This window comes from Cloeon dipterum, chromosome X, assembly GCF_949628265.1.
Source record: "Cloeon dipterum chromosome X, ieCloDipt1.1, whole genome shotgun sequence".
NCBI classification, from domain to species: Eukaryota; Metazoa; Arthropoda; class Insecta; order Ephemeroptera; family Baetidae; genus Cloeon; species Cloeon dipterum.
Window position 1 is genome coordinate 10,940,723 of NC_088790.1, and position 27,469 is coordinate 10,968,191.

Sequence of the window (27,469 nt, forward strand, 5' to 3'; positions counted from 1 at the left end):
AAATCAAATTTGAATATTTCTCTTATCAGAAACTCCAATGAACATATATTTAAACTAACATCTAGCTAAAACCGTATCATTGTGCCAAAAACAAAGTTAAATCGACATTTTTGCCAGTCAATATGTAATGGTCGCGTCCAATTTTCAATAAAACATTTGGAGCCTTCGCATATTCCCCATTCGGCAAGCTTGATTACAAGACAGACCTCGTGACAATAGCCGCAAATTGGCAGCGGAGATGTGAACGAGAGGTCAGCAGGTTGGGCAAACCGATCCTAAAAAAGACTGGCTCGATTTAACAAAGCGGTGCGGCGGTGGGAAACGCCTGCTTTTCCTCCTTCGCGTCTAATCTCCTTTTCGTCTCGCGCAATGTTTTCTCTCGAAGGCGTGTTTCGTTCGCCGCAGCAAAGCCGATTTGGCCACTTTTCCCGTGCTCTCCGGATGTCAAACTTCCTTTTGCCTAATTACAGCCTCCGCAGAACGACGTGGGATTGATTGGGGCGACAGATCTCAATAACATTAATGACTAATGGCTCCACTACGAAACCCACGTGCGCTCATTCTGTGTAACAATTGCACAACTATCCTTGGAATAATGTTGATTGATCGGTTTGCTGCAGTGTTATTATATTTGCTGTTTACAAAGCGATTTGTGCTCGCAAATCCTGCTGTTGTTAAGTCCGAGTGAAGCCATTATTTATCTGTGATTTTTCAAACTGTTTCAAGCTATTTTTAATCATGAAACAGTGGTAGAAGGTGAAAACGGAAAATTCAATGGAGGAGAAGCATGAAATATAATTCATGATTTGTCTTTTAACAACTGGTATTTATAACATGAAATTTCCACTCAAGGAAGGTATTTCTATTTCTGCTGATGAAATAATCGAAAATGTCTTTGTTTGAAAGTTGATATTATATTTATCGCGACATGTTTCGACCCCAACTGGCGCCCTGAGAGCCTTCGTGTTGGTAACCGTTCATGACTAGGGCGCCGGTTGGTTCCAAAATATGTCGAGAAAAATAATATATCAACTTTCAAAGAAGGACAAGTCCGATTATTTCATCAGCAGAAATCATATTTATTTTAGAGGCATAACTAAAATCCAAAAATTACCGATAGTATTGTGGCTGTAATTAAAGTTTCAAAAATTTGGCGAGTAAAACCCTGGCTTTTATTATTTCTGGGCAACATTTCGCATCAATTCATGTTATTAAGGTCATTCAAGTGCACTGTCATTACAATCGAATTAGTTTACGAGGATCTTTACGTCAAATAACACTGCTTTAAAAATTATCTTTTTCACTCGCTGAACTAATTTTCAAAGAGCTGTAAAGATTTTGAAAGAACTCCTGGAAACTATAATAAAACGTTGAGACTTTGTCATTAAAGTAAGTACGTCCGTCTTGATGGCCTGCAAGAGTGCCTGAAGTCTTGAAAACAATTCGAACCGCTCTTTCCCTACTGTTAATGTCACGGTCACTCTGCTTAAAAGGCTCGCGCACCATTTCCAGCTAATTTGGCCAGTGTGCGTCCACGACTGCCTTTTGTTTTGCTGGCAACACGCTGATGATTCAATTACCTCTCGTAAAGAGATTAGACCAAATTGCGCTTGAGTGCGCAGAATGTAATTGCGCCGTAGCTTTTCAAAAGCGCGTGCATGACTCGTTTAACGCTGCTTTTGTGCCGAAAACATAAAATTGCAATTTTACGCCGTTGTGAAATTGAGAGACTGATCTTCACGAATTTGCCTAATTGGCTCGTTTAGGATAGTATGATTTTTATATCCAGGTCAAAAATACCAAAAAGTGTAAAAAATTAGATTTTTTGAAACAGTTTATAAGAATATTTTTTACATTAGCTTAGAATAATAAAAACTACTAATTTTCTTCGGTGTGCAAAAATGATACCACCTTAAACATAATTAAATTTCTTTCCATTCACTTCTCCATCATTAAATTCATGCACATTTTTATTTGTTTTATTTTCACTTGTTAAAACTTCTGCTGGAAAGAAAGTTGGTTTTAATGTTACGGCAGTGTGCCAGCACTTTTGAAGCTGCCAAAAGAGAGCTTGCACTAAAATAAAAGCGAAAATTCGCCTTTCAATAACAATTATTAAGCAACAGTCGGTGACTTCATTTCGTTAATTTCCTTGCCACTGTGTTTACTATTTAATAATTTTTATCAATATCTAATTTTTCACGACATAAATTAATTTTACACTCTAAAGAATATTATAAATTGCAATCCTCTATTGAAGGATGGTGTTCTCAAAATTTTGTACTCCTCAATTTCCTGTCCCCTATCCCATAACTCTCTCCTACAACTCAAGACAAAGACACATAGGCAAAGAAATGACACAGATTAAAGATGCAATGTTACTGTTGAATGCAATAAATTGGTAAAATTCGAGAGAAAAAACAGATTATTGCTAATTCTGGTACTTTTAGTAGCGAAATTTTCTCCACTATGTCTGTTGACTTCTTCAATTTAAAAAAAAAACACTCATGCAAAGGGAGAGGCAATGATGTTTATTCCATGCAGTCAATTTTTCAAGTGGAAATTTTAGAGCTTTGCTGAGTTCCATAATGTTCACTTTATTATCTTTATAAACTTCCACAGTCACATGCCAGATGCAAACAAACTGTGATAGACTGCACTTCGCGTTTGCATTCCTCTCTCGCGTCTGTCGAGCGAAAAGTACAGTTGGGTTGGTCGGGCAGCTCGGGTTTGTTGCAAATGCAGCTCGTCATAAAAGAGAGAGAAAGACTGACTATGATGTGTCAGTCTGGCTGAAAACCTGAAACCAGCGACGACCGACGTGACTGGTATTAAATTAATATGTACGATTTTACTGCTGCTGCCGCTACTGGAAAGGGGAATATTATGTGCGTTGCGTAAACACGCAGCTATAGCAAGCAGACTGCTTTTCTGCCAACTGCGCGTCCTGCTCGATTCAGCATAATAATTACACACGACGATGATTATCTGACACCATAGTGCTTTTTGTCGCCGCGCCGAACGAACAAACGAACGAACGAGCGACGCTGCGCTTCCTGTTCCACATTTCGCGCTGATTCGTTCCAGGCGGACACGAAGACGTCGTCGTTCGTGGAATGAAACTGAATATTTCATTTTCTTTCTGAGAACTCTTTTCAAGATCAGATCCCAACACCAAGTTCGTTTTAATTTGCTTCTTAACGCTTTTAATTCGATCCGCTGTTAATTTCCACAGCCTTAAGAATCGATCAATTAATGTCTGCGTAACTGTGGGCATAAAGTTAGATTTATTCTGGATTTCATTATTCAAGAAATATGAATTTTTAAAGAGAATATAGATAACATTTTTGTCTGTGACTGCTGTGTTGTTCGGATACCGTCAAATGGGAATGTAATATTGAATCAGAACCGCGCATTTTTATTTTTTTTGGATCTGATGCAATTTTATTTTTTATGAAAACTATCTTTTCTCCCCCGATGAATGTTATTACGGTGATTTTGGACACCAAGGAACATAGCCAAAATATTTCGGGAAAACGTTAAAAGTATCCATTTTCTCAAGAAAAATCACATCTACCCCGTCTCTAATTAATATTTTTTGTGATCTTATTCATTAGCAGCTTTAAGGGCGAGCAAAAAATATTCAAATCCCTGAATTTGTCACATATTCCCAATGTTTTATTTTTTTTAAACATATCCAAATTGTGATTAGTGTAAACTTTACCAAGCTAGAATATAAACCAAAAATATGCAGACAATTTTTTTTTTGAAAATCGTAAAACAGATTTTTGTATTTGGAAATTGATAGAAATATTTGAACACTCTCTGCAGCAACTCAAGTCAGGTGTTTCACCTCTGAGCATCTTCTAGACTTTTAATAGATCTGAAAAACGACTTAAACAAGACTCGGATTAAGTGATAAAGAAGACAAGAGGTGCTGCCTGGCTCAGATTGGAGATCATTTGGGCTGCTGCTCCTTAAGCATCTAATAAAAATTCGATTACGAAGCGTCGAGATGGAAAGCCGATAAACTTATTGATTACTTTACAGCGCCTGTAAAAATCGGACAATAAACCACCTCCAGATCCAAAGGCAGTAATTTGCAAGATGAGATCAGCCCCAGTCACGTCTCAAGAATTTTTAATTAAGTGGCCTGGTGTTAATTTCGTTTGCGAAAAAGGCGCCGGCTGTCTAATTGCATCAATTTTCGAGCATTAGCCAACATTTTCGGCCTTACTCGGTGAATCCAACGCGCGCGAAGCACTTGACAGAATCTTTTGCACTTTCCTTATTGAGCTGTTGCGAATTGAGAGAACCTTGAGCAAATATTTTGTAGACAAACACAGACGTTCACACTCTGTGCTGCCGTTCCTTCTCAAAGACGGGCCTTCACGCCCGGTAGGCTTGACTATTCCTAGATAAATAAATGCAAAATATTTTCGTAACACGAAAGAAGGATGGTATTATTGCATGATTACAGTCGTGAAGATGTTATCCAAATTTTCAAAAGTGTGAAAAATCTATCTTCATAAGCTGTGAATTAAAAAAATGTTCACACGCATAAATCGCACCTGAAACGTTAAAACATTTCAAAAATATAATTTTGAACTCTCGTATCATAGAAAGAGGAGAAAATTTGATTTTTTTTTAATAAATAAAAAGTGAAGTTAAAGTAGGGCTTAGGGAAATATTGTGGTGTTTTGTAATAAAACCTCTGAAAGAAAGAAAATTCAAATCAAAGCTCAGGACTTTTGTTTTTCGCAAAAATAAAATAAAAACTAGATTAGAAGTGGAATCCTCCCGATATTTAATCTTGAAATTAAATGAAATGTTTGTGAAATCTCAATAGGCAATGACAAAAACACAAAATTTCCAATTTCTAGGCTAGGTTCGCGTTGGAAATTTTGAAACATTTTGAAAAAAAAAAAACGAAAATTATTCCTTAATATCCGACTTGGTTTTTCAGTTTTCCTCATAAATTTAAAGGAGTTCTTCAGTTTATGGATTTTGTAGGGAAAAACCATTTCCCTAATATCCATAAGACTATGATGCGCCCTCTCTCTCACACACGTTTCAAATTGGCACTGCTATGTTTGAAAATGAGTTTACACAAATTAATAATTTAAGTATCTGTTATTAATTTAATTAAGATTTTCTGGACAGAAAGATCATAATAGAATCACGGGAAAATGTGTTTTTTCGATTGAGGTGCAAAGCGAAGGAAGAAACTACGCGTCGTCGTGTCGGCGTGGTCAGCCTTGGCAATTAAAAGGGGGCGACGGCGGAGAGCACAAAACGGCCATAAATTCATCTTCGTGTCGCGCGATGAATCTGAGCTGCGTGTTTTCTGCATGCATGTAGCCGCACTTGCTTTATTTACAAATAAACGAGAGCCGTCGTTAATACGGAGAAATGCAAGAGTTACGTTTTGCGGAGGCAAATACAAACGCGTCGCGGCGGCGGCCCACACCTCGATCCTTGAAGAAGCGGTGCACAGCACAGCAAAAGCAGGAAGGCAGTTGCCGCCGCCGCCGCGATCCAAATGGTTAAAGTGGAGAAAAAATGCCGCTTTTTAGCAGACACGCACCATCCTTTTCTGGCAACCCGCTCTCTTTGCATCCTTTTTTTCAAGGAGACGCATTCGTGTCGGAAATGGTAAACATTAATTAACATTAAAATACTTCCAGTCGGTGAAACCACTCCCGACTCTTAATGTTTGATTTATTTTCGTATAGCAATGAAAATCTGAGACGCTTACCAGTAAAACTAGCTTGGCTTTTCTTTGGAATTAGTGCTTTTTTATCAGAGAGGAATTAATAAATATATTAATTTGTTGATGAAGGAGGGCAGGGCACTCGAGGATTTATTAATAGATGGAAACAAAAAATCTTCTGTTAAAAAATTAATATTTTCAAGTCATAGCGGTTCTGCTTTATTCTAAAAGGAATTTTGCAATAAGACTGGTAGTTTAAGCTAGGCTAAATTCTGCTAATGGATGGATCATTCGATGATCATTTTCAGTGCTAGGTTTTTTTGGAATTCTCTCAAGTTTATTTTTTTCCATATCTCGATCAGTTTTCCCAACAAATTAAATTTCCTGCAGCTCTCAGTTTGATTGTTTAAAGAGATAAAATAATTAGAGCAAATAGTGAAAAATTGCTTCATTTAAACACTCATCCAAAAATACAAGCACTTATAGAAATTTATGGCCTCTGCGATAATGGAAGACCTATTTTATCAACACATCCATATTTTTAGAGATTAATGAATCAGTCCAGTGTCGCAGTAGAAGCGAACACTGCTAGAAAAGTTCAGCTGTGAATTCAGGAAACCAAAAGCGCGGCGTGCTCGCTCGCTCGCTCGCCGACTCTTTCGCTCTCGCGCGAAGAACAATGCTGATCAGATGGTGTTCATGTCAAAATAAGTCACGACTCACGGCTTTTGCTCTGCAGGGAGGTGCACGCCGCCAGCCTCGACTGGATGAACGAATTCGTGCGTCGTCCCAGCAGACGCCACTACGCCCGCGCGCCGCAACTCGCACCGCAAGTGGCCACCGCAGCTGAATCGCCACCGCGAAAAAACTGCAAAATCAACCGGTCCTGGACCATCTCAAGTGAGTGCTTTCTCATCAGACGATAAAAATAATTAATTTTCAATGGTTTCAATATTTTGCCCTAAATGGTAAAACAACCTTTGGCTCTGGAAAAATTAACTTTTTGTTTGGTTTTCCTACAAATTATTATCTTCTTACTCTTGTGAACATTAAAATGTATTATTAATTGCGTTTCCCTAAACAAATATCGAATTATCTTATAAGACAAACAATATTTTGGTCTCTAAAATACTTGGAGCAAGAAGTCTTTCTGAAAGTTCCAAGCTATCTAAAATCATTCGACTCTTTTAGAAAATGACAAAACATTCAATTTTCATTTTTAGCATCAACTCTACATATTAGTCGATACAATATTTTAAACATTTTTTTTAGAAATAGTAATTTATTTCCATAATTTCAATCGCTCGTGATTTGTCTTGTGCAGACCCGCAGTCGAGTCCGGTGCAGACGCCAGTGCTGCCGCGCAACAGTCCTGCCTACAGCAGCTTGCCCAGGTCAACGGTTCGCCCAGCCATCACATTCACACCCGAGCGGCAAACCGCAGAGCCACCTGAATCTGTCACTCAGCCTGACGTTCAGGACGAGCCGCCCGAAATTCAGCATGAGGAGAAAGAAGTAAGCAGCAAAACGGAGGATGAGGCGTTAAAGGTGAATTTACTCGCGAATTTGATTTCTCTATTTCACTCGATTCTGCGCTTTAGGAGTGTGTTGTCGTTTCCTCGGCGTCCAGCTCGCCTAGACCGAGTCCGACCACTGGCCGAAAGACTTCTGATTCTGAACCACTTGATCTCAAGAAACTCCTGACCCAGCATGGCTGTAAAAGTAAGCAGTGCTTTTATCTTCATTTTTATTCGCCTTTTTTAGAAGAAACGTTTTAGCAAAAGGCCCCTTAAATAATAGGTTTTGCTAATATTGACAGTGTCTGCATTAAATCACTATCTTTGTCCATTGAGTTATCAATATTTTGTTTAAGCGAAATTTTTGTGCTGTTTCCATCAACAAATTCAGATTTGACCCTAATTTGAAAGAAAAAGATAAACTAGCCTTTATAAACTTAATTCATTCTTGTTTATTACACAATAAGCTGACTTAATTGAACAAGCCGCATTGCTCTCTGAATTAATTATTGGTCATCACTCGACGCACTGCTTGAGCGCGAGCAAAAACGGTAGGAAAATCATCACACAAGCACTGAGGGCGTGTGTTCGGTGTGTTTCCAGGTGTGGTGTAATAATTGCATTTGCTCTTGCGGTCATTGTTTTTAATGCTGCTGGCACACATGCTGCTTTAATATTTTTTATCTAGCCGCCGTTGTATAGCTTTCTAATGCTCGCAATCAAAGGTCACTGCTGCTGCCGCGGGACTTGTGCAATAAATTCACAAATCCCGCTGCGATTAGAGAAAGCGGGTGACTTCAGATTTAGATCTCTTGCCTGGCCATATGGCCCTGCGCTCAATGGACCATCAATTTTACAGATATAAGAGAGAGAAAGACGCAACAATGGTCACATTGACTCTGAAAGGAGCCTGATGAGACAAAGCACAAAACCATTTGTCTACTCACTGATATGAGATTGAATAAAAATGTTTGATTCATAAAAGTTTAAGAAATTATTTTTGGTCCATTATTCTGGGGTTTTTAATCAAATCTATAATTCCTCTTAGACTTTTTATGATTGTTTTAGCTCTTATCATATATAAATACCGAAAAGATGGTAATTAATTTTAAAATAAATCTTTTTATGACTTCCCCCCGGTATATGAGTAGGCATACATTTAACTGTCGTGGTAGAGATTTGAAAAGAATTATTAATTTTGCTCGACTAAACCTTTCCAAAAAATAACTAAGACAGTTCAACGTACCTATTGGTCTCTTAATGGAGATATTAAGTCATTTACTGCCTTAGTTAATTACCGTTTAACTCAATTAACGCGAACGTCTACTGATTAAATTTAACCTCAGACTTTTATTTTATTTCTAAAGGTGCCCCCCAGAGTCCGCGACTGGAGCTGAGTCGTCGTCACATGGGTGCAAGCGAAGACGAAGGCGCGGCAGGCAGTCCTGCGCCCAGTCCAGCGGCCGTGCTGCTCATGGACTACGCGTTGGACGGCAGCAAGATGCAGCCAGACTCGGACGACTACAAGCTAGTCTTTATCAGCTCCGACTCGAGCTCCAAAGAGTCGAATTCAGATATCGAATTTGCGCTTGAGGACTGCGACTGGGACTACTTTGAGTCGAGTGTGCAGAAGGAGAAAATCTCGTCATTTACCGCGCCGGCCGGTCGACGAGAGGAGCAGCAAATGCCCAGCACAGTGAACAATTCTCTCACGGGTGGAACTTTTGGAGAGGTAAGTGACAAATTGAACAGTGTATAAATTTAATTAGCTTTACAAATCTTAAAATGTAGGGGTTTATACTTGCAGGTGGCCTACACGATTTGATTAAAAATTGTCTCTAAAGCATAAAGCTTACAATTTTCGCCTTAAGATGTTTCTTGAAGAGCCTCGAAATTTACACATAATTTCATATGTAATCAAAATATAAAGCTCATTAACTCTATATAGGTTTGGGAGTTTAAGATGCTGAAATATTTTTATTCTTTGCGTCTGATTTTCTTTCCTACACAAATTGAGCATAGATCTCGCAATTTTAAGTCTGTTGACAAGCCACAAAATCGTAAAAAACCATAAAAATTGACCTGGTTAACTTATTCTTTAGGAGAAATTTCAATAAATTAAAAAGATTTTTTGACCTGTTGATTAGTTGAATAAAGAGTTAATATTGATTTTAAACCCTTCCAGCCATAGCTTGTTTTAAATTGATGTTCAAGCACATTGTTCACAATTAACCTAATAGTTTACTTGTATCTTTTTCAATCCGTTGATTTAGTAATCGGAAATAGATGCTTAATCTAGGTCTGACGATTTTAGTGGTAATTTTGATCCTGTTGAGCCATAAGTCAGTTGCTGATTTAAAATCGCGTGGAAAATATTTGGGACCAAGAAAAAAATTTTAATTGTGTCTAATTTTCGTTGAAAATAACTTAAACTAGCCAGTAAAGCCATCTGAGTTTGATGTCTGGAGGGCTAAATGATTTTCAGCCCCCCCCCCTTCCCACCTGAAATGTGATCATATATTAGCAATAAAATCGTCAGGAAAATGGGTGTTATTTAAAGCAAAGTAAATAACCTGCCATAAAAAGGGATATTTTTGGTCAAAAGACTGTCTGAAATTCCCAACCTATTTCTTAGTGCAATGTCGTGAATTATTCTATAAATAAAATCAGAACACAATTGTTCTCATTCCGAAATTTATAAGTTACTGTGAACCTGTTACTTAAAATTTTCCTCTTCGCCGTAAATGTTTTTTAATTGCTCACAGTAAAATTAAATATCATAAAAAATAGATTCAAATAATCTGCTACTACTTTTAGCGCCCATCCTGGTTATCAGGTTGATACCAAATTTTTTCAATTGGCTCTTTAAAATATTTGTTTATATTTCTTAAATTTCTAGCGGCTTTAAGTTTATATTTATATGTCTTTTTAAATTAAAAATCCACCATTCTCAACTCCGAATTCATTTTGCCGCCAATTAGATGTTCGAACGTCCGTCAGGCCCCCTGGACAGACAGTGGTCGCTGCCGGAGGTAATGCGGCTGCAGAACCGGCCCCAGGCCACGGCCCATCCTTGCGAGAACTGCGGATTCGACCTGCTAGCTGGGCTGGGCGCGCCGACCACCACCAACTTCATCCCGATCCCATACCCAGTGCCTGTGCCGATCGCCGTGCCGGTGCCGTTCTCTGGTTCGGAGGGCGACTTCCTGGAGGCGCTGCGGGTGAAGCTGCGGCCGCCGCTGGTGCCACCCTACCTGCACCAGTGGTACCAGGGCCTGCTGCGGGGTGCGGCCGCCTCGGCCGCCGCCGCCGCCGCCTCTTCCTCCTCCTCAACGGGCGACGCCCCCTCAGACCTGCGGTCTGTGACGACGAGCTGCTTATCGGCCGATAAGCAGTCGGACGCTGGCGTCCAGTGCGACATCAGCGAGATGCAAGAGCGGCAGGTGCCAGCGGCCGTCACAGCCGAGGAGGATGAGGACGACTCGGACGCGCCGTCATCGCCAGAGGAGGACTCGGATGACGAGTTCTCCACCGTGTTTGTTGTCAACGCGTCCGACAGCGAGTCAGACCGCGAGTCGTCGGACGCGTCCGAGGTGCCGGACGGACAGCCGGACGAGCTGATCCTGCCAACGGTGATGTTGAAGAGCGTCCGACAGCTGGATACGGGGGATGACGACGAGGGGTATCACGTATCCCCGCGCAGGATGTCAGCTGATGATGATAAGAGTGATAACGAAGAGGAGCAATTGATTAGTGAGTCAGAGCTTTTGGCCAGTCTAAAAGCGGTCGAGGAGAAACTAGAGCTTCTAGCGGAGCACGTGGAAAATGAGACATCAACGGAGGAAGAGGAGAGCGTTGAAAGCGCGGTAGAGGAGGAATATGAAATTCAGCGAGAAGAAGTTGAAATTGAATGTGATGATGACAGTGTTAAAAGCGAGGAGCCAGAACTAGTGCAAAATTCAGAAATCGTGTCGGACACCCTGGAGGAGGCTGTCCAGTGCATCGAGCGGATCATGGTCGAAATTGGAAAGCTTGAGGAGGCCGGTGCGCTAGTTGCGGCGGCAGGTGCAGAGGGCGCCGCCGCCGAGCCGGCCGTCGCACCTGAGTGCGACACACCTGGCGCAGAGGGCGCCCGCGGCGGCGAAGGCGCGTGCTCGCCAGAGTCTGCGACTGAGGACGCGGCCAGTTGTGCTAGCGGAGGCGGCGGCTTCACCAGCTACGTGATGATCAACCAGCAGGGCAAGGGTACGTGCCCGGAGCAGGGCGAACCCGACCCCGACGAAGACGACCCCAAAGTGAATGTTGTGAGTGTGTTGAACGATAGCGAGAAGATCAAGATCAACCACACGACTGAGGAGGACGAGTCTGAGGGTTTTATCACGCTCCACCTGCAGAACGAGGTGCAGATCGTCAGCAATGACAAGACCATGTCACAGGTTTGTTTACTTGTTTTTAAAATTTCAATGTTCAAAATTATTTTGGACTCCAAAGAGGGGAAGTTAAAATTATCTATTTAACTGACTCATTCTTTTTTTAAATTTAATGACACTATATAATGGTTAATTATTTAATAATATTTAGTGTGCAGGATATTCAAACAGTACGGCATGCATTATTTGGCTCGAATTTAAACTTGAAACTATTCAAGAGAATGATCACTGATTCACCTCATTTTATCCATTTGATTTTGACAAAAAATATATTTTTTGTGACGTACCGAAATAAATAATTTTTATTGATTTTAATCCATATTCTTTACTGCCAAAATAAGTGAATAGCATTCGTTGTCATCTACATGATGAGTTTTAAAATATAATCATTCGGCTTTAAATTCAACCAGGCTTGATAGTGCATGCTTCGCGATGTTTCTTTTAAAAATTAGCGGAGCAACGATTTTTTACGGTTGAATACCTTTTTACCCCTGTAAGGTTTCCCGCTAAGAAAACAATCTTGTTTTTTGTGCTTGACTGTTAAGTATTATTTTTTCTGTAGAGAGGGAAAGCGCACGGTCACAAATTAAATTATGGTTTACGATGTAATAATCTCGCGATCGTGTTAATGGCATGATCTGTCGTCACACATTACTTGGCGTATTATTTTGAATAGATGCAAATTGCGGAGGATTGGTTTATGCATTATACGACATTCCAAAGGCTAAGAAGGTTAACTCTATATGCACCGGCATAATTAAATGACGCTTCTGATATTTTTTTTTTACTATTTACAATTTATCGTTTTTTTAAACTGAATCAGGAATAATAAATTAATGTTCCTCGTCGTTTCTTGAATTTTTTTTTTTTTTAAATTCATTGCAATATTTATAAAATTTGTCTCATATTTTTATTGAACCGTTTTTATCGTGAATCAAATGTGTCTGTCTGTTGAGGGAAACACAAACATGTAGTTCCTTCAAATATTTCTTAAACTTCACTCCATAATGATTGGCTAAAATAAAAATGGTTAAATTTCGTCAACAACACGGAAATGAATAAAAAATGTTTTAGCATTGCCTTTTCTTTTGTTTATATTTGCACGCGTGAGGAATAATCAGTGTTTGTTATAATTATTGCATAGAAAGGAATGCTCACAGTCAAGGCCAATAATTATCAATCATAATCAATCCTCTCTAAAAATCTGCGGCGAGGTCTTTGAACATTAAATCTGAATTTCACGAGCACGGCGCGAACGCAGCGATGCGTAGTAAAATTTTCTTGATTGAATTATTTCCACATTTGTGGCCGTAGCGCAAGGAGAACGGCATATTACGGTGTTGAATAAAAAAGAAAACAAATTCTGGTTTGGTCAGGTGTGTCTAGAAGAAGGCTTGGCCGACGACGACTCGTGGGTGGAAGAGGCGAGCGAGAGTTCCTCCCTGGGCGAAGCCTCCCTCGAGATCGAGGAGGAGGTGGAGGTGTACCAGGACCGCGAAGAGGAGCTGCGCGGCTACCACCGGGCCATCGACTTCACACTGCACACGATCCTTGAGGAGAGCTGCGAAGAGTCGGACGTGGACGAAGAGCAACGCAGCAAGCGGAAAAAGAAGGAGAAGGAGCGCGAGAGCAGGTAGGCCAGTTTGTTTTGCTTTTCGCATGCTTGAACGTAGCTCCTCGCGCGTTTCCTCAAGTGTGGAGAGGAATGACTTGCGGTATAGCGCCTGAATTTGTGGCAAAAATTTGCCAGCACAGTTATATCACCGACCAAACATTATATGCATCTTTTAAAATACAAATTTGCTCCAACAATATAATATACCCACAAAACATGACAAAAACTAGATTGGTTTTGCTTCACTGTTGCTAATAATCAGGAAATTCTTCTAAATTTTTGTCCAAAAGCTGACGCAGAACGCAGAATTTTGTTTTTATTCTATTTTAATTTCATAACTAAGGTTCTAGCCTTTTCGTCTCCTTAATCCGCAGTCTTTAACAACTTCAAATTCGTATATTTATTGCACATTCCCCCAATTCTGTTATTCAGGTCTGAGCTGGAAAAGTATTTCATTTACGGCATAACCGGACAGCAAGAAGACGGAGATGAGGACGACTCCGACGACCATGAAGAGCCATCTCCTCTTGAAAAATATTTTCTCTCGTCGTTCCACCAAGACTCGGACACGGATGAAAGTGGCAGTGTCGGTTCGGACAGTGAAGGGCGTCCGAGTCCTGAGCAGCGGCGAAAACGACTGGTCAGGGCAAGAGGCACCGCTCGCCACTCTTTGGACAGGGATGACGCGTCAGAGGTGCTTGAGATCAACGATGACTCGACAGAAACAGACTCGTGCGAAAACGGTGGCAAGCGTGCTAAAAAGAAGAAGCAGCGGCCGTTGGTGATCCATCTGGAGGACAATGCAGCCGGTGGTGCTGACCTGGACGAGCTTGAGGATGGAGCCAAAACGCCGCAGCCCGAGCTGCCACCCGAGCCGCCTCAGCCGACGAGAAAGCACCACAGCCGCGATTCGGGTTTCATCGGCAGTTGCGACGACTTGCTCAAGTCTGGGCCCTCGGGCAGCAGTAGCTCCAGTAATGAAGAGCAGCCTGCCGAGCAGAAGACGCCCACCGCGTCTCCAGTGCCGAGCCCTGTGATGCCTGAGGTGCCGTCGATGGTGCCTGGCCCTCCAAGGGCCAACAACAGCCTCGCCAGGAAGGACAGCTTCAACAACTGGAGTTCTGACGAAGAAACCAACCTCATGATGTCTAAAATGCGTGCCTTGTTTAAAACCATGGTCAACGGAGGCAAAGGAAACATCACGACGACCCCGGCTGCGACCCCAACCAACAATAACGTCACCACCGTCAGCACCACCAGCAACAACAACGCCAAAAGTGAAGCTCCCAGGAAACCTCCGCAGCTTGTCTATTTTGAGAGCGAGCTGACGCGACTGATGAAAACGGTGCCTGGCATCAAGGACGAGCAGGTGAAGGAAATCGTCGAATACCTGAGTTCAGAGGACACCTGGTCAGACTCGTACGACTCGTCAGACTACACGAGTAGTGACCTGGAGGGTCCCCGCAGTGAGCTGCAACAGCAGATTTCGGCCAGCTGCCAAGAGATAATCCAAAACTTCGACCCAACTCAGGAGGAGGAGTGCGTAGAGCCTACTGGCGATGGTCTGGTGTACCAGCGCCTCGTCAAGTCACTCAGCCGTATGTCTGAATCGCCAAACCACAACAACTCACCCCCATTGATGGCCAAGGTAAGAAAACACAATTTTTTTTTATTTTCTTTAAAATATTTTCGCGCCTGGAAGTAGTCGTTTTCTATGCTACAAGTTCGGAATTTGTCATTTTATCAGGTGATGCATCACATAGGCAGTCGTTTGGTAGCGCTGATGCACGAAGTCAGCGCAGCCAGCGACCTGCAGGAGTCCCCTCCCAGTCCAAAGCCCCGCTTCCGCAAACTGCACCGCCAGCAGCTGTCACCAGCCTCGTCCAGCCTAGACGAGTCAGACAGTCCAGGCGGCTCCGACACGGAGAGCCGTGTCAGACGCCACCCAAGTCTGCCCCGCTCCAAGTCACACGACCTTGGACAATGGGAGCACCTCTTGCAAGAAAGGGGGGTGCCCCGAGAGTCCCTTCGCTCGTCCAGCTCGGGAGTGTCCGATATCGAACGAGAGGATTACGAAAGGTTCAGCTGGAGAGGCAGCTTTGAGTCGGCCTTGGCGGCTGACTCAAGAAGCAAGCTGTCATTCGAAGCAAAGCGCAGGTCAGTTGAAAATTTTTCTTCAGTGTAGCGACCTGTACACCGTTTCTGTCAGTTTCTTGAAAGCGATTTTTATCGATTTTTCAGCTAGAGACAGTTAAGGGACAAAATGAAACCAAATTCATACTGAAACTTTTAGAATAGCGCAAATATTATTTTCTTGAAGCAAGGTAAACGGAACTTTCCTTGCTCTGACGCAGGTCCACCGGATCAGGGTCAGCGAGCGACCTGTTCTCAAGCAGTGATCAGTTGGACAACCGCGGCCGCGTGCGCAGCTGTGGCTCCATCGGCAGCAGGGCGTCCTTGCCCGGCCGGGGTGGCGCCCGCCTCTCCTCAAGCGGCGGTGACCTGCTGACCGCAGCAGAGTCAGAGTTGCTGGACGCACGGCGGAGGGGCAGCGTGCCGGACGCGACGCCCCGCTCGACGACGCTGCCGCGGTCGAGCCCGGCGGCCTCGGCCAGCACCAACTCGCTGCCTCGGCTGCCGCTGAGCGCCAGTCCCGTGGTGGCCGCCATCCACAAGTCGTACAGCGCGCAGCTGCACGCGCAGCAGCAATCGCCAGTGCACCACACACACCACCACCACTTCCTGCAGAACGTCAAGTCGGCCAGGTACAGGCCACCAAACTTCCGCCCGCCGCCCCTCGGCCCGCCCAAGAGGGCCGTCTCGGCGCCGGGACTGCACCACGCCACCAGGCGCAACGAGAGGAGGACCCGACCACTCTCTGGCGGTGAGTACCATCCCTTGTTCCCTGGCCAGGACGGCCAGGGTATTTAAGTTTGCATTATATTCCATGGTTATTGATTTTCTTGATGCTCAACCAAAAGTGTGGTTTGGGAACCAAAAAGTCGATTAAGTGACTGTGAGGTGAAAGCTAAGGACTACTAAGCCACCACATTTTAAAGAAGTTTAGGAAATGCAGAATCGTGCTTCACTGGGAATTTCTTCAATACTATTATTAAAATTGAAAACTGCTGGACTTCATCCTACTTAGCATTGAGGATGAGAATTTTCAATTTTCAATTTAACCTCGTGAAGACAAATCAAATTTGATTTCTTCAAGTGCTTCAAAATATTAAAAAATCATTACCGCGAAATTTTAATTTCATTGTGCACACGTGCGTAAAACATAGTTGAAACTTTAAACTCTGAATAGAAGAATCCAAAACAAATTTGTTTCTTTAGCAAACGCGTGCTCCGTTCCACCACAAGTTGATAATTTTTTGTCGTATCTCGCTGTGGATGAATAAACATTTGTCTTGCTGGAAATTCGAGTTTACACTGGCTGCCTGTTTGATCAGCAGAAGAACAACATAATGAGTGCTGACGATTCGAGCTCGAAAACACGCGCTTGGTTGGGTGCTGCTGCTGCTCTCGATCGCGGACGCACGTCAACCTTAGCACACTTTTCTGCAAAGGGCGTGCGCCGCCGCGTCCATTTCATATGTGTGTTCTGTTTATCATCGCTCACAATAATAATCGAGATATGCAGTCGCGTACTCGACCGCCATTCAGGTGAGAAACCGAGAGCTGCGTGGCAACTTTCCCTTCGCCAGTCGCGCTCAATGAGAGGCGGAAAATAGTAGAGTAAAGCGGCAAATTGTCTGCTCTTATGTAAGCGCCGGTTCACGCATTTTCGGCCAATTTGGACGCTTTCCGACCTCGGCCGAGAGCGGAAACCTGTCCTGCAAGCGGAGAAAAATTTCTGACAATCGCTTGTGTCAACTTTCGATGCAGAACCGTGTCAATCGGTTTATGGCACTTCTCATTTCATAACAATTATAGGCCCCTGACTGTATAAGAGAAATGATTATTTTAAAAATGAAACAATTGCGATTATTTGCTCCAAATGATGGATTAACTTAATGGGATGAGTTTAGGTGACCTACTTTCGTCAGAAAATTACTCTTAGAAAAGAATGCAAGACGAGCCGATCTCAATGCTATGTCTTGCGAAATTTATTCTGCATTATAAAAGTTCTACCAAATACCAGAATCCTTGCTTTAAAATATTTTTCATCCTTCGGTGTTATTTAAAGCAATCAAATCATTGCATTTAAATCAATGAGACTTTGCCGAGCTTGATTCACCGCAGAGCAAATCTTTCACAATGCGCGGAGGTGCAACCGGGGTCGCGCAATCAGGGTTAAATCGCGTTTTTGCATGCAGATTGATTAATCATCTAGGTGCAGGAGACTTAACTAATCAGTCTGCGAATGAATTCGTGTCAAATTTCGCTTCTTTCCAAACCTTGAACCCTTGCTGAAGAAAAAAATGGGTGTAGGATGAAAGAAAGGCTCGCGAACTAATTTAATCTGACAGCTAAGGCTATCAATCAAATTTTTCGTCACCAAAAAGAAAATAATTGCGTGGGAATACTACTTGCTATATTTCTTAGCTTTGACAATAATTTTAAATATCAATTATGGACAGTTGTCTGGCATTTCTGTGCTGGGAGACCAAATGATGGCCTCAATGGGCTCAAGCTCATCTGCTCTGGCGCCCATAGCACCCGATTAGTGGTGCTATTAAGGATTTGGCGAGATAGCCCACAGGGAGTGTCGAACAAATGTTGAAAATGCTCATCTTATTACTAACATGACGAAAAGTTAAAATTTCCCTACGCTGGATATTTTTGGCTCACACAGGCAGCCTTTACCACTCTTGATCGAGTTGCCTCGCTTCTTTTTTTGTGTTCTCCCAACCACCGGCAGCTGCACAGACACGCGCGCGCCTTACAACAGGAAGTCGAGGCGAAAAGGACCCAAAGAGTTAACGAAAACCTTCCACTCTATTCACAGCAGACTGCCCGCGAGCACAATCTCGCTCAAATAAATTCACTGCCTGCTGTCGTAGGTTATATCATCGCGCATTCTGAGGAAAAAAGTGTAAGCACGCTGAAGCATACTTCCAGTCAATTAGGTGAGCAATTTTTTGCAACAGGAATGAGTAAACAAGGTGCAAAACTGCTGATTTTTGCAGGAAGTGAAACAAAAAATAAAATCATTAACGAACAATTCGTTGCTAAAGTCTGTAAAATTCGCAACTCAAGCAAAAATGATAAAAAAGATTCATTAAACAGTGTTAAAATTAAATTTAAAAGGCGTTTTTCTTCCTCCTTTTGTGGAGCGTTGTAATTAATTTAAATATATAAACAATCCATACAGCAGAAGACCATTTCAAACAAATTCCATTGTGTCTCACCAGAGAAATTTAGTTTTGCACACCATACACAAATAATTTGTGTCAGTCAAAGCGAAGTACCGTCTTTTGTATTCACTCCTTAAACTGAGGTTATATTGTTGAGTTGTTGAGTGCAGCTTGTTTCCGTTATCCCGAATTTAAGTAAGCTTACAATGGTGTGTGCTTCTCTTGTGTCGTCGCTCAGCTGGGGATTTAAAAGGCTTCCCGGGATTAAAGTGCCCTGTTCTTTCATTCTCTCGAGCGCAGGTGACTCACGGCAGGAGACCCAGTCTCATGACGTCATACTGCACCTCTAACGTTCGACGCTCAAATGGTGAGCTAACACGCAAAAATTGATTCACAGGTAAATTTCCGAAAACACGATCTCGTCATTGAATCACTTGAAGATAAGGCTGTTGATAAGCTACGAAAATTCCACTCATTGCGCGAAGTGAATTGAAAGGGTCCATTATAAACACGATTGTGATTAGGAGATAATTAATATATTATATTGTGGTCTGATTCTCAAGTTAGGCGCCGATTTTTTTACAGCCATAGCCACAGACGGTTCTGGCTGGGTGGCTCCGCTCGTCGCCGCCGCGGCTCAAAAGCAGAATTTCATATTCCCCAGTGTTGCATTGCAGACGCTGAGCTTTTTCCACTCCTCTCGAGTGTAGAAGAGAAAACATGGCTTGACTCATTGTCAGTAGACTGCTGTTTCGTTTCATAACTCATGAATAAGGCTCAGAGTGCACGGCAAAATGTACATGGATGCATGTAGAAGAGGTTTTACATAATGTGCGTGCACGCCAGGGTTGACTGCCCTGTGAATGAATAACAAATTTCAGCGTGCAGCACGCGCCTTGATTATTTTGCAAGCCCGAGTGAAAAATTCCCGCGGAGAAATTAATGGGCTGCAAGGTCCAAGGCTGAGATTAGTGTGTAATGACACCTAATTCGATGATTTCTCCACAAAATTGTGTGATAATTGTTCATTCTTGCTTAAATTAATCAGTAAAAATGGCAAAGTAATTAAAAAAAGCAAACAGAGCAAGCAGAAATCTCTAACTAAGAAAAATTTTCAGCCTATATTAAATAATCGAGCGTGAAGTTTCCAAAAAGTAATTTTAACAGCGGCAGGTTTCAGTATCTAATAAAATTTTGGGCCCCTTTGTTTACGAAGTAAAACATTTCCCTGGTTCCTCAATTTTAAATTAACTCAAGCCACAGAAATTTCGCGTGCTGGTCACAGACTGTTAATGCGCATGAGTCTCACCAAAGGGTGCCGCTGTTTAGCAGACGTGAGTCACCTTTATTTTCATTGTATATTCCACTCGAAACAAACGAGGAAGCAGCGTTCTCGTTGCGAGCAAAAAGGCGAAAATCCGGGCCGCACGCCGAAGAAAAAAGGTGTGTGCGTTCGGGTTTCAAGGTCAAGCGGCCATCCGTCGAAAGAAAGCGAATCTGCAAAGGTGGTTGCCCTTGGGACCGCGGGCCGATTCTTACGTAGGAGGAAGTGCCGGCCACCATTCGCACTGCGACTCGTTTCCAAGTTATATTGCACCGATTTTATATACGCGTGTTGGTGCTCAAACGAACAAGTTGCTGTTCTCTGCGCAGAGGTGTGCCGCGCGTTCACAGGGATTTGCATCGGGTTAAGTGCCGCTGCCGCAGCGAACACTCCTATTACCGGGCCCCCGTAGATGGAAAACGAGCCGCGTTTTAACACTTTTAAATCTGCGGGCTGGTGGAATCAAGTCATAAATTCAGCAACACATGAAAATATAGGGTTTTCTCGTTTTACCGTGAAACGAATAAATTTCACTGTCATAATTAGAGGAAATCGATGAGGAACTTTCTATCATGGGAGAACTTATCTAAAATTACAATTGTTCTCCTTGAGAGTCAGTTTAAAAGCTTTAAAGCCAAACAAAAAAAACCTTTTGTTTTAAAATATATCGCTTCCATGCTTAAAATGTTCCACTTGCTTGATTTCAATCACACGCACCCGGTGATCAGCCAAGCAGCGAAAACCGTGCGTTGGAATCTCCATCCGCGGAGACGACGAGCAGCAGCTGTTGCGATTAATGAGCCCCAGGCTGAAAAGCAAAATGAACTGGAACTTTCTTTCTTTCCACGCGTCGTGAGGAGAGGCGCATATTATTCTTCGGCACAGCTGACTTCACGCTAAATTGACCTGTGTGCGATGCATCTCCGCTTCGCATGTGTGAGAACCAGATAGGTCGTGACTCAAATTTTCTCATTGATATTTAGACTGCAGTGTGTTGACGTGCTCTGCGGTTTGTGCCAAATAGCTGATGGAAGCGTTTAAACTCTGAATTTCCATTAAGCGTTCTGATTATTTACCGTAGGTAATATTTACCAAAATTCCTTCGGTAGAAGTGTCAGCTCCAAAACGGCAGTTAATAGAGAGAGTGGCATTGTCAATTATTTTTATTGCCGACAGTAAGCTTTAATTTTATGAGCTGTTTAATAGACGTTAAACTCTTCAACAATTTAAAGTGTAAATTTATGAAACTTTTATGTCACTCTATGAAAAAAAACTCAAATTCAAAATGTATAGGTGCTTTTATAAAGAGTTGGAAAGTAAGCATGCTTTCCAAATGGCGAGGACTGTCTCCCTATTTAAAATAATATTTAATTTAAAAACAAGAGTTTCCTCAAAACGTTTCAGCTACCGTTGGATTGACTTCGACGGAAGGAATCGAAATCTGCCAAGAAAATATGGTCTTTAAATGTTTGAGAAAATTGGCAAAGTTCGAATTTTAACTGTTATAGCAAGTTCCTCTTTTTATTCATGCACATTGTAAAAAAGTTGTGTAAATGTAGCAACAATTCTAATTGTTTTTAATTGTTGCCCTGTATCAGTCCACTTTGACGAATTTGTTTGAATTAAAATTAATTATTAGCTGTGAAGGCTATGAATTTTCCAACTAAATTTTGGTGAAATCATCCTGATGGGCTCTTCAACCTTTGCAAACATGAACCGCGTCTAACTTTGTATCTCTAATTTTATCTACGGCCTGTATCCATTCCTTAAATTAGCCAATTATATACAATTAAAATTCCTATTTGAGACTTGGCAGTGAAGATAGAACCCGCGAAAGTCACCGCTGATGAAATTTTGCAAATCCTTTCCCTTCCTTCCCATCTGGGATGCCTCCTCGCGCATTCCACAGCCTTCTTCGCCGCGCTGCATTCGAACAAAAAGCAGAAATCGAGCGGGCGCGGGCTTTGTGCTCGAGCAGAGCAGCCAAACTACCGTTACCGCCACTGCTGCTGTTGCTGCTGCACTGCAGGCTCCCATCACTAATAAATGCACACGCCGCACTCGAACTGTACAAAACGGCTCTGCGCCGTGTGTGCACTCTCATAATTTAATGCTACACGCTGTGGGTAAATACTATAAGCTCCAAGGAATTCCAGGCAACTTTTGAGACGCTCTCTTGTAGTGTGTATTACAATTAATTATTGTTATAGCAGCCGAGAGGAATGAATTCCACGCTTGTAAATGCGCTTAATTCAACACGGTGGTTTCTGTCGCGCGTGGTGTGAACAACGTTATTAAATTAATTAAAGGTCTCTCAGCTTGCCTCATCAAACAGAACGAATTGCAGGAAATTTAAAGTGTTACGGAATGATGCAAACAACATGTTTTATAATTTAGCTCTGGTTTGTAGGTTTCATTTTAGAGGGGGAAATTAGAAGATAAGGAGGAACTGTAAATTCAAACAGTTTTCATTTCTAAAAGTTTTGAACTATGAATTACAGAAAATTACGTGATAATTTCTAATCAGGAATGGTAGCAATTAAATGTACTGCAGTGTATTTTTTTTCGGTATGTCCAATACTTAGTCTTGTCGGTCTGTGCCCTTATTAGCAATGCAAGCCCGAGTTATGCTTGTTATGTTTGATATTTATTAAAATACAATCATTTTATCTTATTTATTTCATATCATTTAAAGTTCATCATCTGATTTCTTTCATCGTGTTACCCGATTGAGCCTATTTTATGTTGAATATTTGACAATCGATGAATTGCAACCGTCAAAATTCTAAATATCAAGAAGCAACTAAAATCCATGATTATTTTGCTATCCCATATTATGCCCTTCCGTTCCTATCGTGAACATTCAACCAAAAAGGTATGGTGTGTATTCATGAGAATAATTTTATTTTCTTGAAATCGCATTCGAGTATCAAATGGGAATTAAAAAAGCATTAATTTTCCTCACCTTAGGTTGTATTTGAGCAAAAATACCAGTTATCATTCATTCAATTTTTTTATTTTGAAAACTTCAGAGCGTGCACAAAAGACACATTATTAATGATGTATATGGCACTCCTGTCGTAATAATTCAGCAAAGGCGGAAATCAAACGGGTTGAGCTAAAGAAAAGACCGGCTGTCAACTCGACTGGAGCACGTTGTGATGCAGAAAAATCGCTGTTCGCACTGCGTAACGGCGACCGTGGAGGGAAAAAATGAAAAACAAACTGCATGGTCAAACTTCCAGAAATAAATCGGAATATAATCGCTTCTCTGTGGAATGTGGTTGGGATGATTAAAAAGCGTGGGTAATAAAATGATCAGAAACGCCGGCAGATTGCTTTTTTTAAATGACGTCCTGGGAACTCCACTAACATGCACAGCTCAAATTGATGAAATGTCAATTAACCCAGAACAGCATTCCCTTTTGAGAATTTAACGCGTGTCATTAGGCAAAAGTGCACCTGGTTGTCAATTTCCTCCTCTGCGCGCCTCGGTGGCCCGCCGCCGTCTGCTAATTCGGCTGCTGCAATTAATTTTAGTGGAACAGACGCGCGAGGAGAACGTCTGTGTCAAGTCTCTTTGCTTGATGGCATAATAATAATAGTAAGAGCAAGAGCACGACCGAGAGAGCGAGATGCTGTGTGTCAGAATCTCGCCGGGTCTACCTCAGCTAACACGGCTGACCCAGATCTGTTGCGTGTTGCCTGCCGACAACAAACACAAAATATATGCTACTTGCCGCGCTGGATGCTGCTGCCGTGGAGCCCCAGTTTTTACTACGTGCCAATTTGGGAAAATTTAAAAATTCTACGATGACTGGTTAAGTTTAATTTATTTATTTAGAACAAATGCTCTTTAAAGAAAAAGGGGAATTAAATTTAAATAATTTTCAAAAATATTTATTCTGGTGCCAGAAAATCCTCATAATGGCTCATTCCAGCGATTCCTGTTGCTTCTAGACGAGAGCTGCGTCTAGCAATGAGGCTATACTTCATGCCGCGTTGCTTGGTCACATTCGAATAATATTAATATCTAGAGGTATTTGCAATATGTGGCGTATATGCCTTCTCGGTTAATTTACACCTGTCTTAAGAAGCACATCAGACACTGAAATGTTTGCTAACAACAGAAGGGAAAAGGAAAGTTAAAGCTGGGATGCTGTTTGGCCAAAGAATTCGTAAATATAGGATATCTTTTCAAGAAGAGGTTTCTAAGAAGTCAAATAAACTATTATTTTCACCGCTAATCTCGAGGAATTTTAAATCGACTCTAGAATTTTATTTATTTATTTATATATATATATATATATATATATATATATATATATATATTTTATTTATTTATTTGAATTTTATTTTATGCCATTTCTAGCGATGCATAATCGACTCGATCATCTAATCTAATTTTATAAAACCTCTCCAGTGGAATCGTCAACCTTGGCAGTCATTATATAATTGCGTTTTCTCTTCTCTGTTCTTAATCCGTGTGATTTCCGCTGGAGTCAAGATTAACGCTTCAACTCTCACAATGGACAAGTCTGTCGATTAAAAAATAATCCTCTGATAAAAAAGACAGTCCAAAATGGATCGCTAGCGGCTCTACAACCACTTTCTAACGCGCGTACGTCGTCATTATTGTTTGCAAATTGAGAGAAACTGATCGACGGATGAATGACAGGTTTTCGCTCACTCGCTCGCACGCTGATAATTACTTTCCAAAAAAGTATTTCGATTCTGATTGATTTTATCTTATTAAAGAAGTAACAATTAGTGAAAATGAATCTCATTCTCGCCAACAGCACTTTCAAAAGTCCGTGAATAATATTTTTAAATTAACGACGGCGTATCAATTAAAACTCTTTTACGGTCGAGTTATGATTTTCAGTCGTAAAAGAGCAAAGAGCAACTTCATAAAACCAGACTTGTTATCCAACTGCAGCTTCTACTCTATAATATGTGCGTATGTATTTATGCGTCGCGCTCTGCTTTACGGCCTGTGAAGCAGCCGAGTGATAAAAGCAGCACGCCCATAAAATAAAGTGCCATCTCTGTTTCCACCCAACTGGATGCAAAGCGTCATATGTTCATTATCGAATCGACGCCACTATACATTATATTTCAACAAAGCGAGATAACGAGAGCAAACCAAACGCCAGCCCAAACGTGAGCCCCTGAAATCTCTCTCAAGTGATTAAACATGGCATGCAAATGCTGGATTTCCACTACGATTGATAAATGACGTCCAAATTAAAAAAGATACGTTACGTTACAACGCAAACATTAAAAGTGCTCCAAGAAAAACCCCACTGATTTCTGAGCCATAAATTAGCTGTCAAATCCAGAAACACAAATAAATCCTCATTAAATCCTTTTCATGGTAATGGGGATTTTCATTGGTTAAACAGTTTCTTCGTTTTATTCTAATGCCCGCTAGCAGAGAATAAAGGATTAGAAAGTTCAATTGCTCGGCTGCAATGAGAATGGTCGAGGAGTAAATCACTTTCGAGCTAAAGCCCTGACCAGCATTTGATTGTCTCCATGCTGGTTCTTCCTTCTTTAGCCAACAATCAAGCAGGCATGCAGCCACGGCTTGGATTCCATTATTACCGAATTCGGATTGAACGGCCGAGGAGGCAGGCAGGAAGTCGCAGCCCGAAAACATAATATCCTGTGTTTTTTCGCGCTTGGCGAGCTCCATTCATTCATTTGCTGCTGCTGCTGCTGCCACTGGGATTCCATTATTAAAAATTGTGCTGCTGCGCGCACAATCCCGACGGAATGATCACCCACGCCGCGAAAATCACTTTCTAAAACAATAAAACCGCACCGCGCGCGTGTGCAATGCTCACTCATTCGCATTTGCTGATGCAACGCAGAAAAATCGAAACCGGCGTGGGTTCTGTGATATAGCCAGTGTCTTAATTTATGCACAGTAATAATTGCGCTATGCCATATATTATCTTCCACGCCAGCCGATGCCTGGGAATGGCACGCAATTTTATAGCTTTTTTTTGTTGTTGCATAATTAAAGTGAATTTTCTTTCGTTATTCAATTATGGGAAAATAAAAGTCTCATCATGACAGGCTGACACCTGAGAAATTTGGTTCTGAAGCAGGAAGGTTGAAATTACCAACCGGTGGCATGTTTTCAGGAGTTTCAAAGATTTCAAATGGAACTGCATTCAACACTGCAAATCTAAATGCTTTATATTCCTCATGAGGAAACAAGTACATATTATCAAGGAAAAAATTAACATGAACTTAATTTGACCCCATCAAATTTTGTTTTGGGGAAAAATTTCGTGGAAATCTATGTGAAAAACGCCTAGATTGTATTCCGTGACTGCCTGGATTGAGTCCACAGTTGGCTAATCTATATCAAACACACATTTAACCGTATTTAGTTGTTTCAAGGCAAGTACATATTTCACCTGGAAAAAGCCGGACTTTCTGCGGTTCGTCGCCGCAACTGAGAAACCAACGCCAACACGCAAACAGGCGCTTAATCTCGGTCTGCAATTAAAAACCAAAACGCGCTTCAATTAGCAGCATCCGCCTGGTGGTGCAATCCCGAGGAAATCCGCTTGATTGGAGCCAGTTGCTCTTGACGAATCTAGCTGCGTCAGTCCATGTCTGCTCCTCGGCAATTAGCGCGTTTGGTGTCACTTTTCTCGCTTTGCATAAGCCATTGCCGCGACTGATTGTGAGCCCAGGTTTGGCGCCGTGAACAGATTGCGCTCTCTGACTCCCTGTTTGAATTGTTACCAAAAAAATTTTAACACATTTTCTATACTTTCCGGATTTGGATTTTAAAAGGCAGCCTGAATTATTTTCAATGGAGAGCGAAAAGACTGTGCTGAACCGAAAACTCGGCCCGTCTTTGGCCTCTTACCACATGAGCATGAGTGCTTTGAGCGAGAACGCAGGGAGCTCCTCCTCTGGCAGTAAGGCAAAGGTCGGTTTCTGCCACCGACTCTGCTGCTGTTGTTGCTCTAACGAAAAGTCCGAGTCTTCCTCCAATCTCGATATGGACGACGTTTTTGAGCGGTACTCAGCATCCATGTCCGAAAAGCCGATGCAGAAGGTGCCGCTGATCGTCATCAGCAACGCGCTTTCCACTTCAAACCTTTCCATTAATGACGCCGCGTCGCAAGTGTCCGACGCGAAAACCGAGAAGTGTTAGTTTTTTCCAAAGCACTTGACAAGTTCTGCCAGGAAACCATAACTAATTTTTCTTGCGATCTTTCTCTCTCTGCAGATGACTTGGAGGACTCTGGCACCCTGAGCAACTGTAGCACTCCGCAAGGTGGAACTCCTCAGGGCACTCTGCAGTCCAAGTCCAAGTCGACGCCGTCGTCCGAGTGGCCCGACAACAACGAGGAAGATGTCGACTGTCTGGTCGCGATGCATCAACAAAGGAGCACTCCAGCGCTCGGCGTGAGTTTTACAATATTTTCGTCATAATTTTAATAGTACTTTTGCACAGTTTTAAATTATTGGCAATAGTTTCTTTGGATGATATGCAGAAAACAAAATCAATACATGGTTTAAAAAGGTTATAATTTGT

General features: G+C 41.9%; 1 protein-coding gene across 2 annotated transcripts in view; it reads left to right on the plus strand.

The window, feature by feature from the left end:
• Positions 1–27,469, plus strand: part of LOC135946307 (uncharacterized) — a 34,743-nt gene that overhangs the window by 4,597 nt on the left and 2,677 nt on the right. For both annotated transcript variants that reach the window (XM_065494492.1, XM_065494493.1), the window contains exons 2-11: positions 6,453–6,613; positions 7,038–7,261; positions 7,315–7,435; positions 8,598–8,962; positions 10,212–11,666; positions 13,037–13,293; positions 13,708–14,923; positions 15,023–15,432; positions 15,630–16,159; positions 27,161–27,339. In XM_065494492.1, coding sequence (XP_065350564.1) covers positions 6,453–6,613; positions 7,038–7,261; positions 7,315–7,435; positions 8,598–8,962; positions 10,212–11,666; positions 13,037–13,293; positions 13,708–14,923; positions 15,023–15,432; positions 15,630–16,159; positions 27,161–27,339 — 4,918 coding nt within the window. The remainder of the gene's footprint in view (positions 1–6,452; positions 6,614–7,037; positions 7,262–7,314; positions 7,436–8,597; positions 8,963–10,211; positions 11,667–13,036; positions 13,294–13,707; positions 14,924–15,022; positions 15,433–15,629; positions 16,160–27,160; positions 27,340–27,469) is intronic.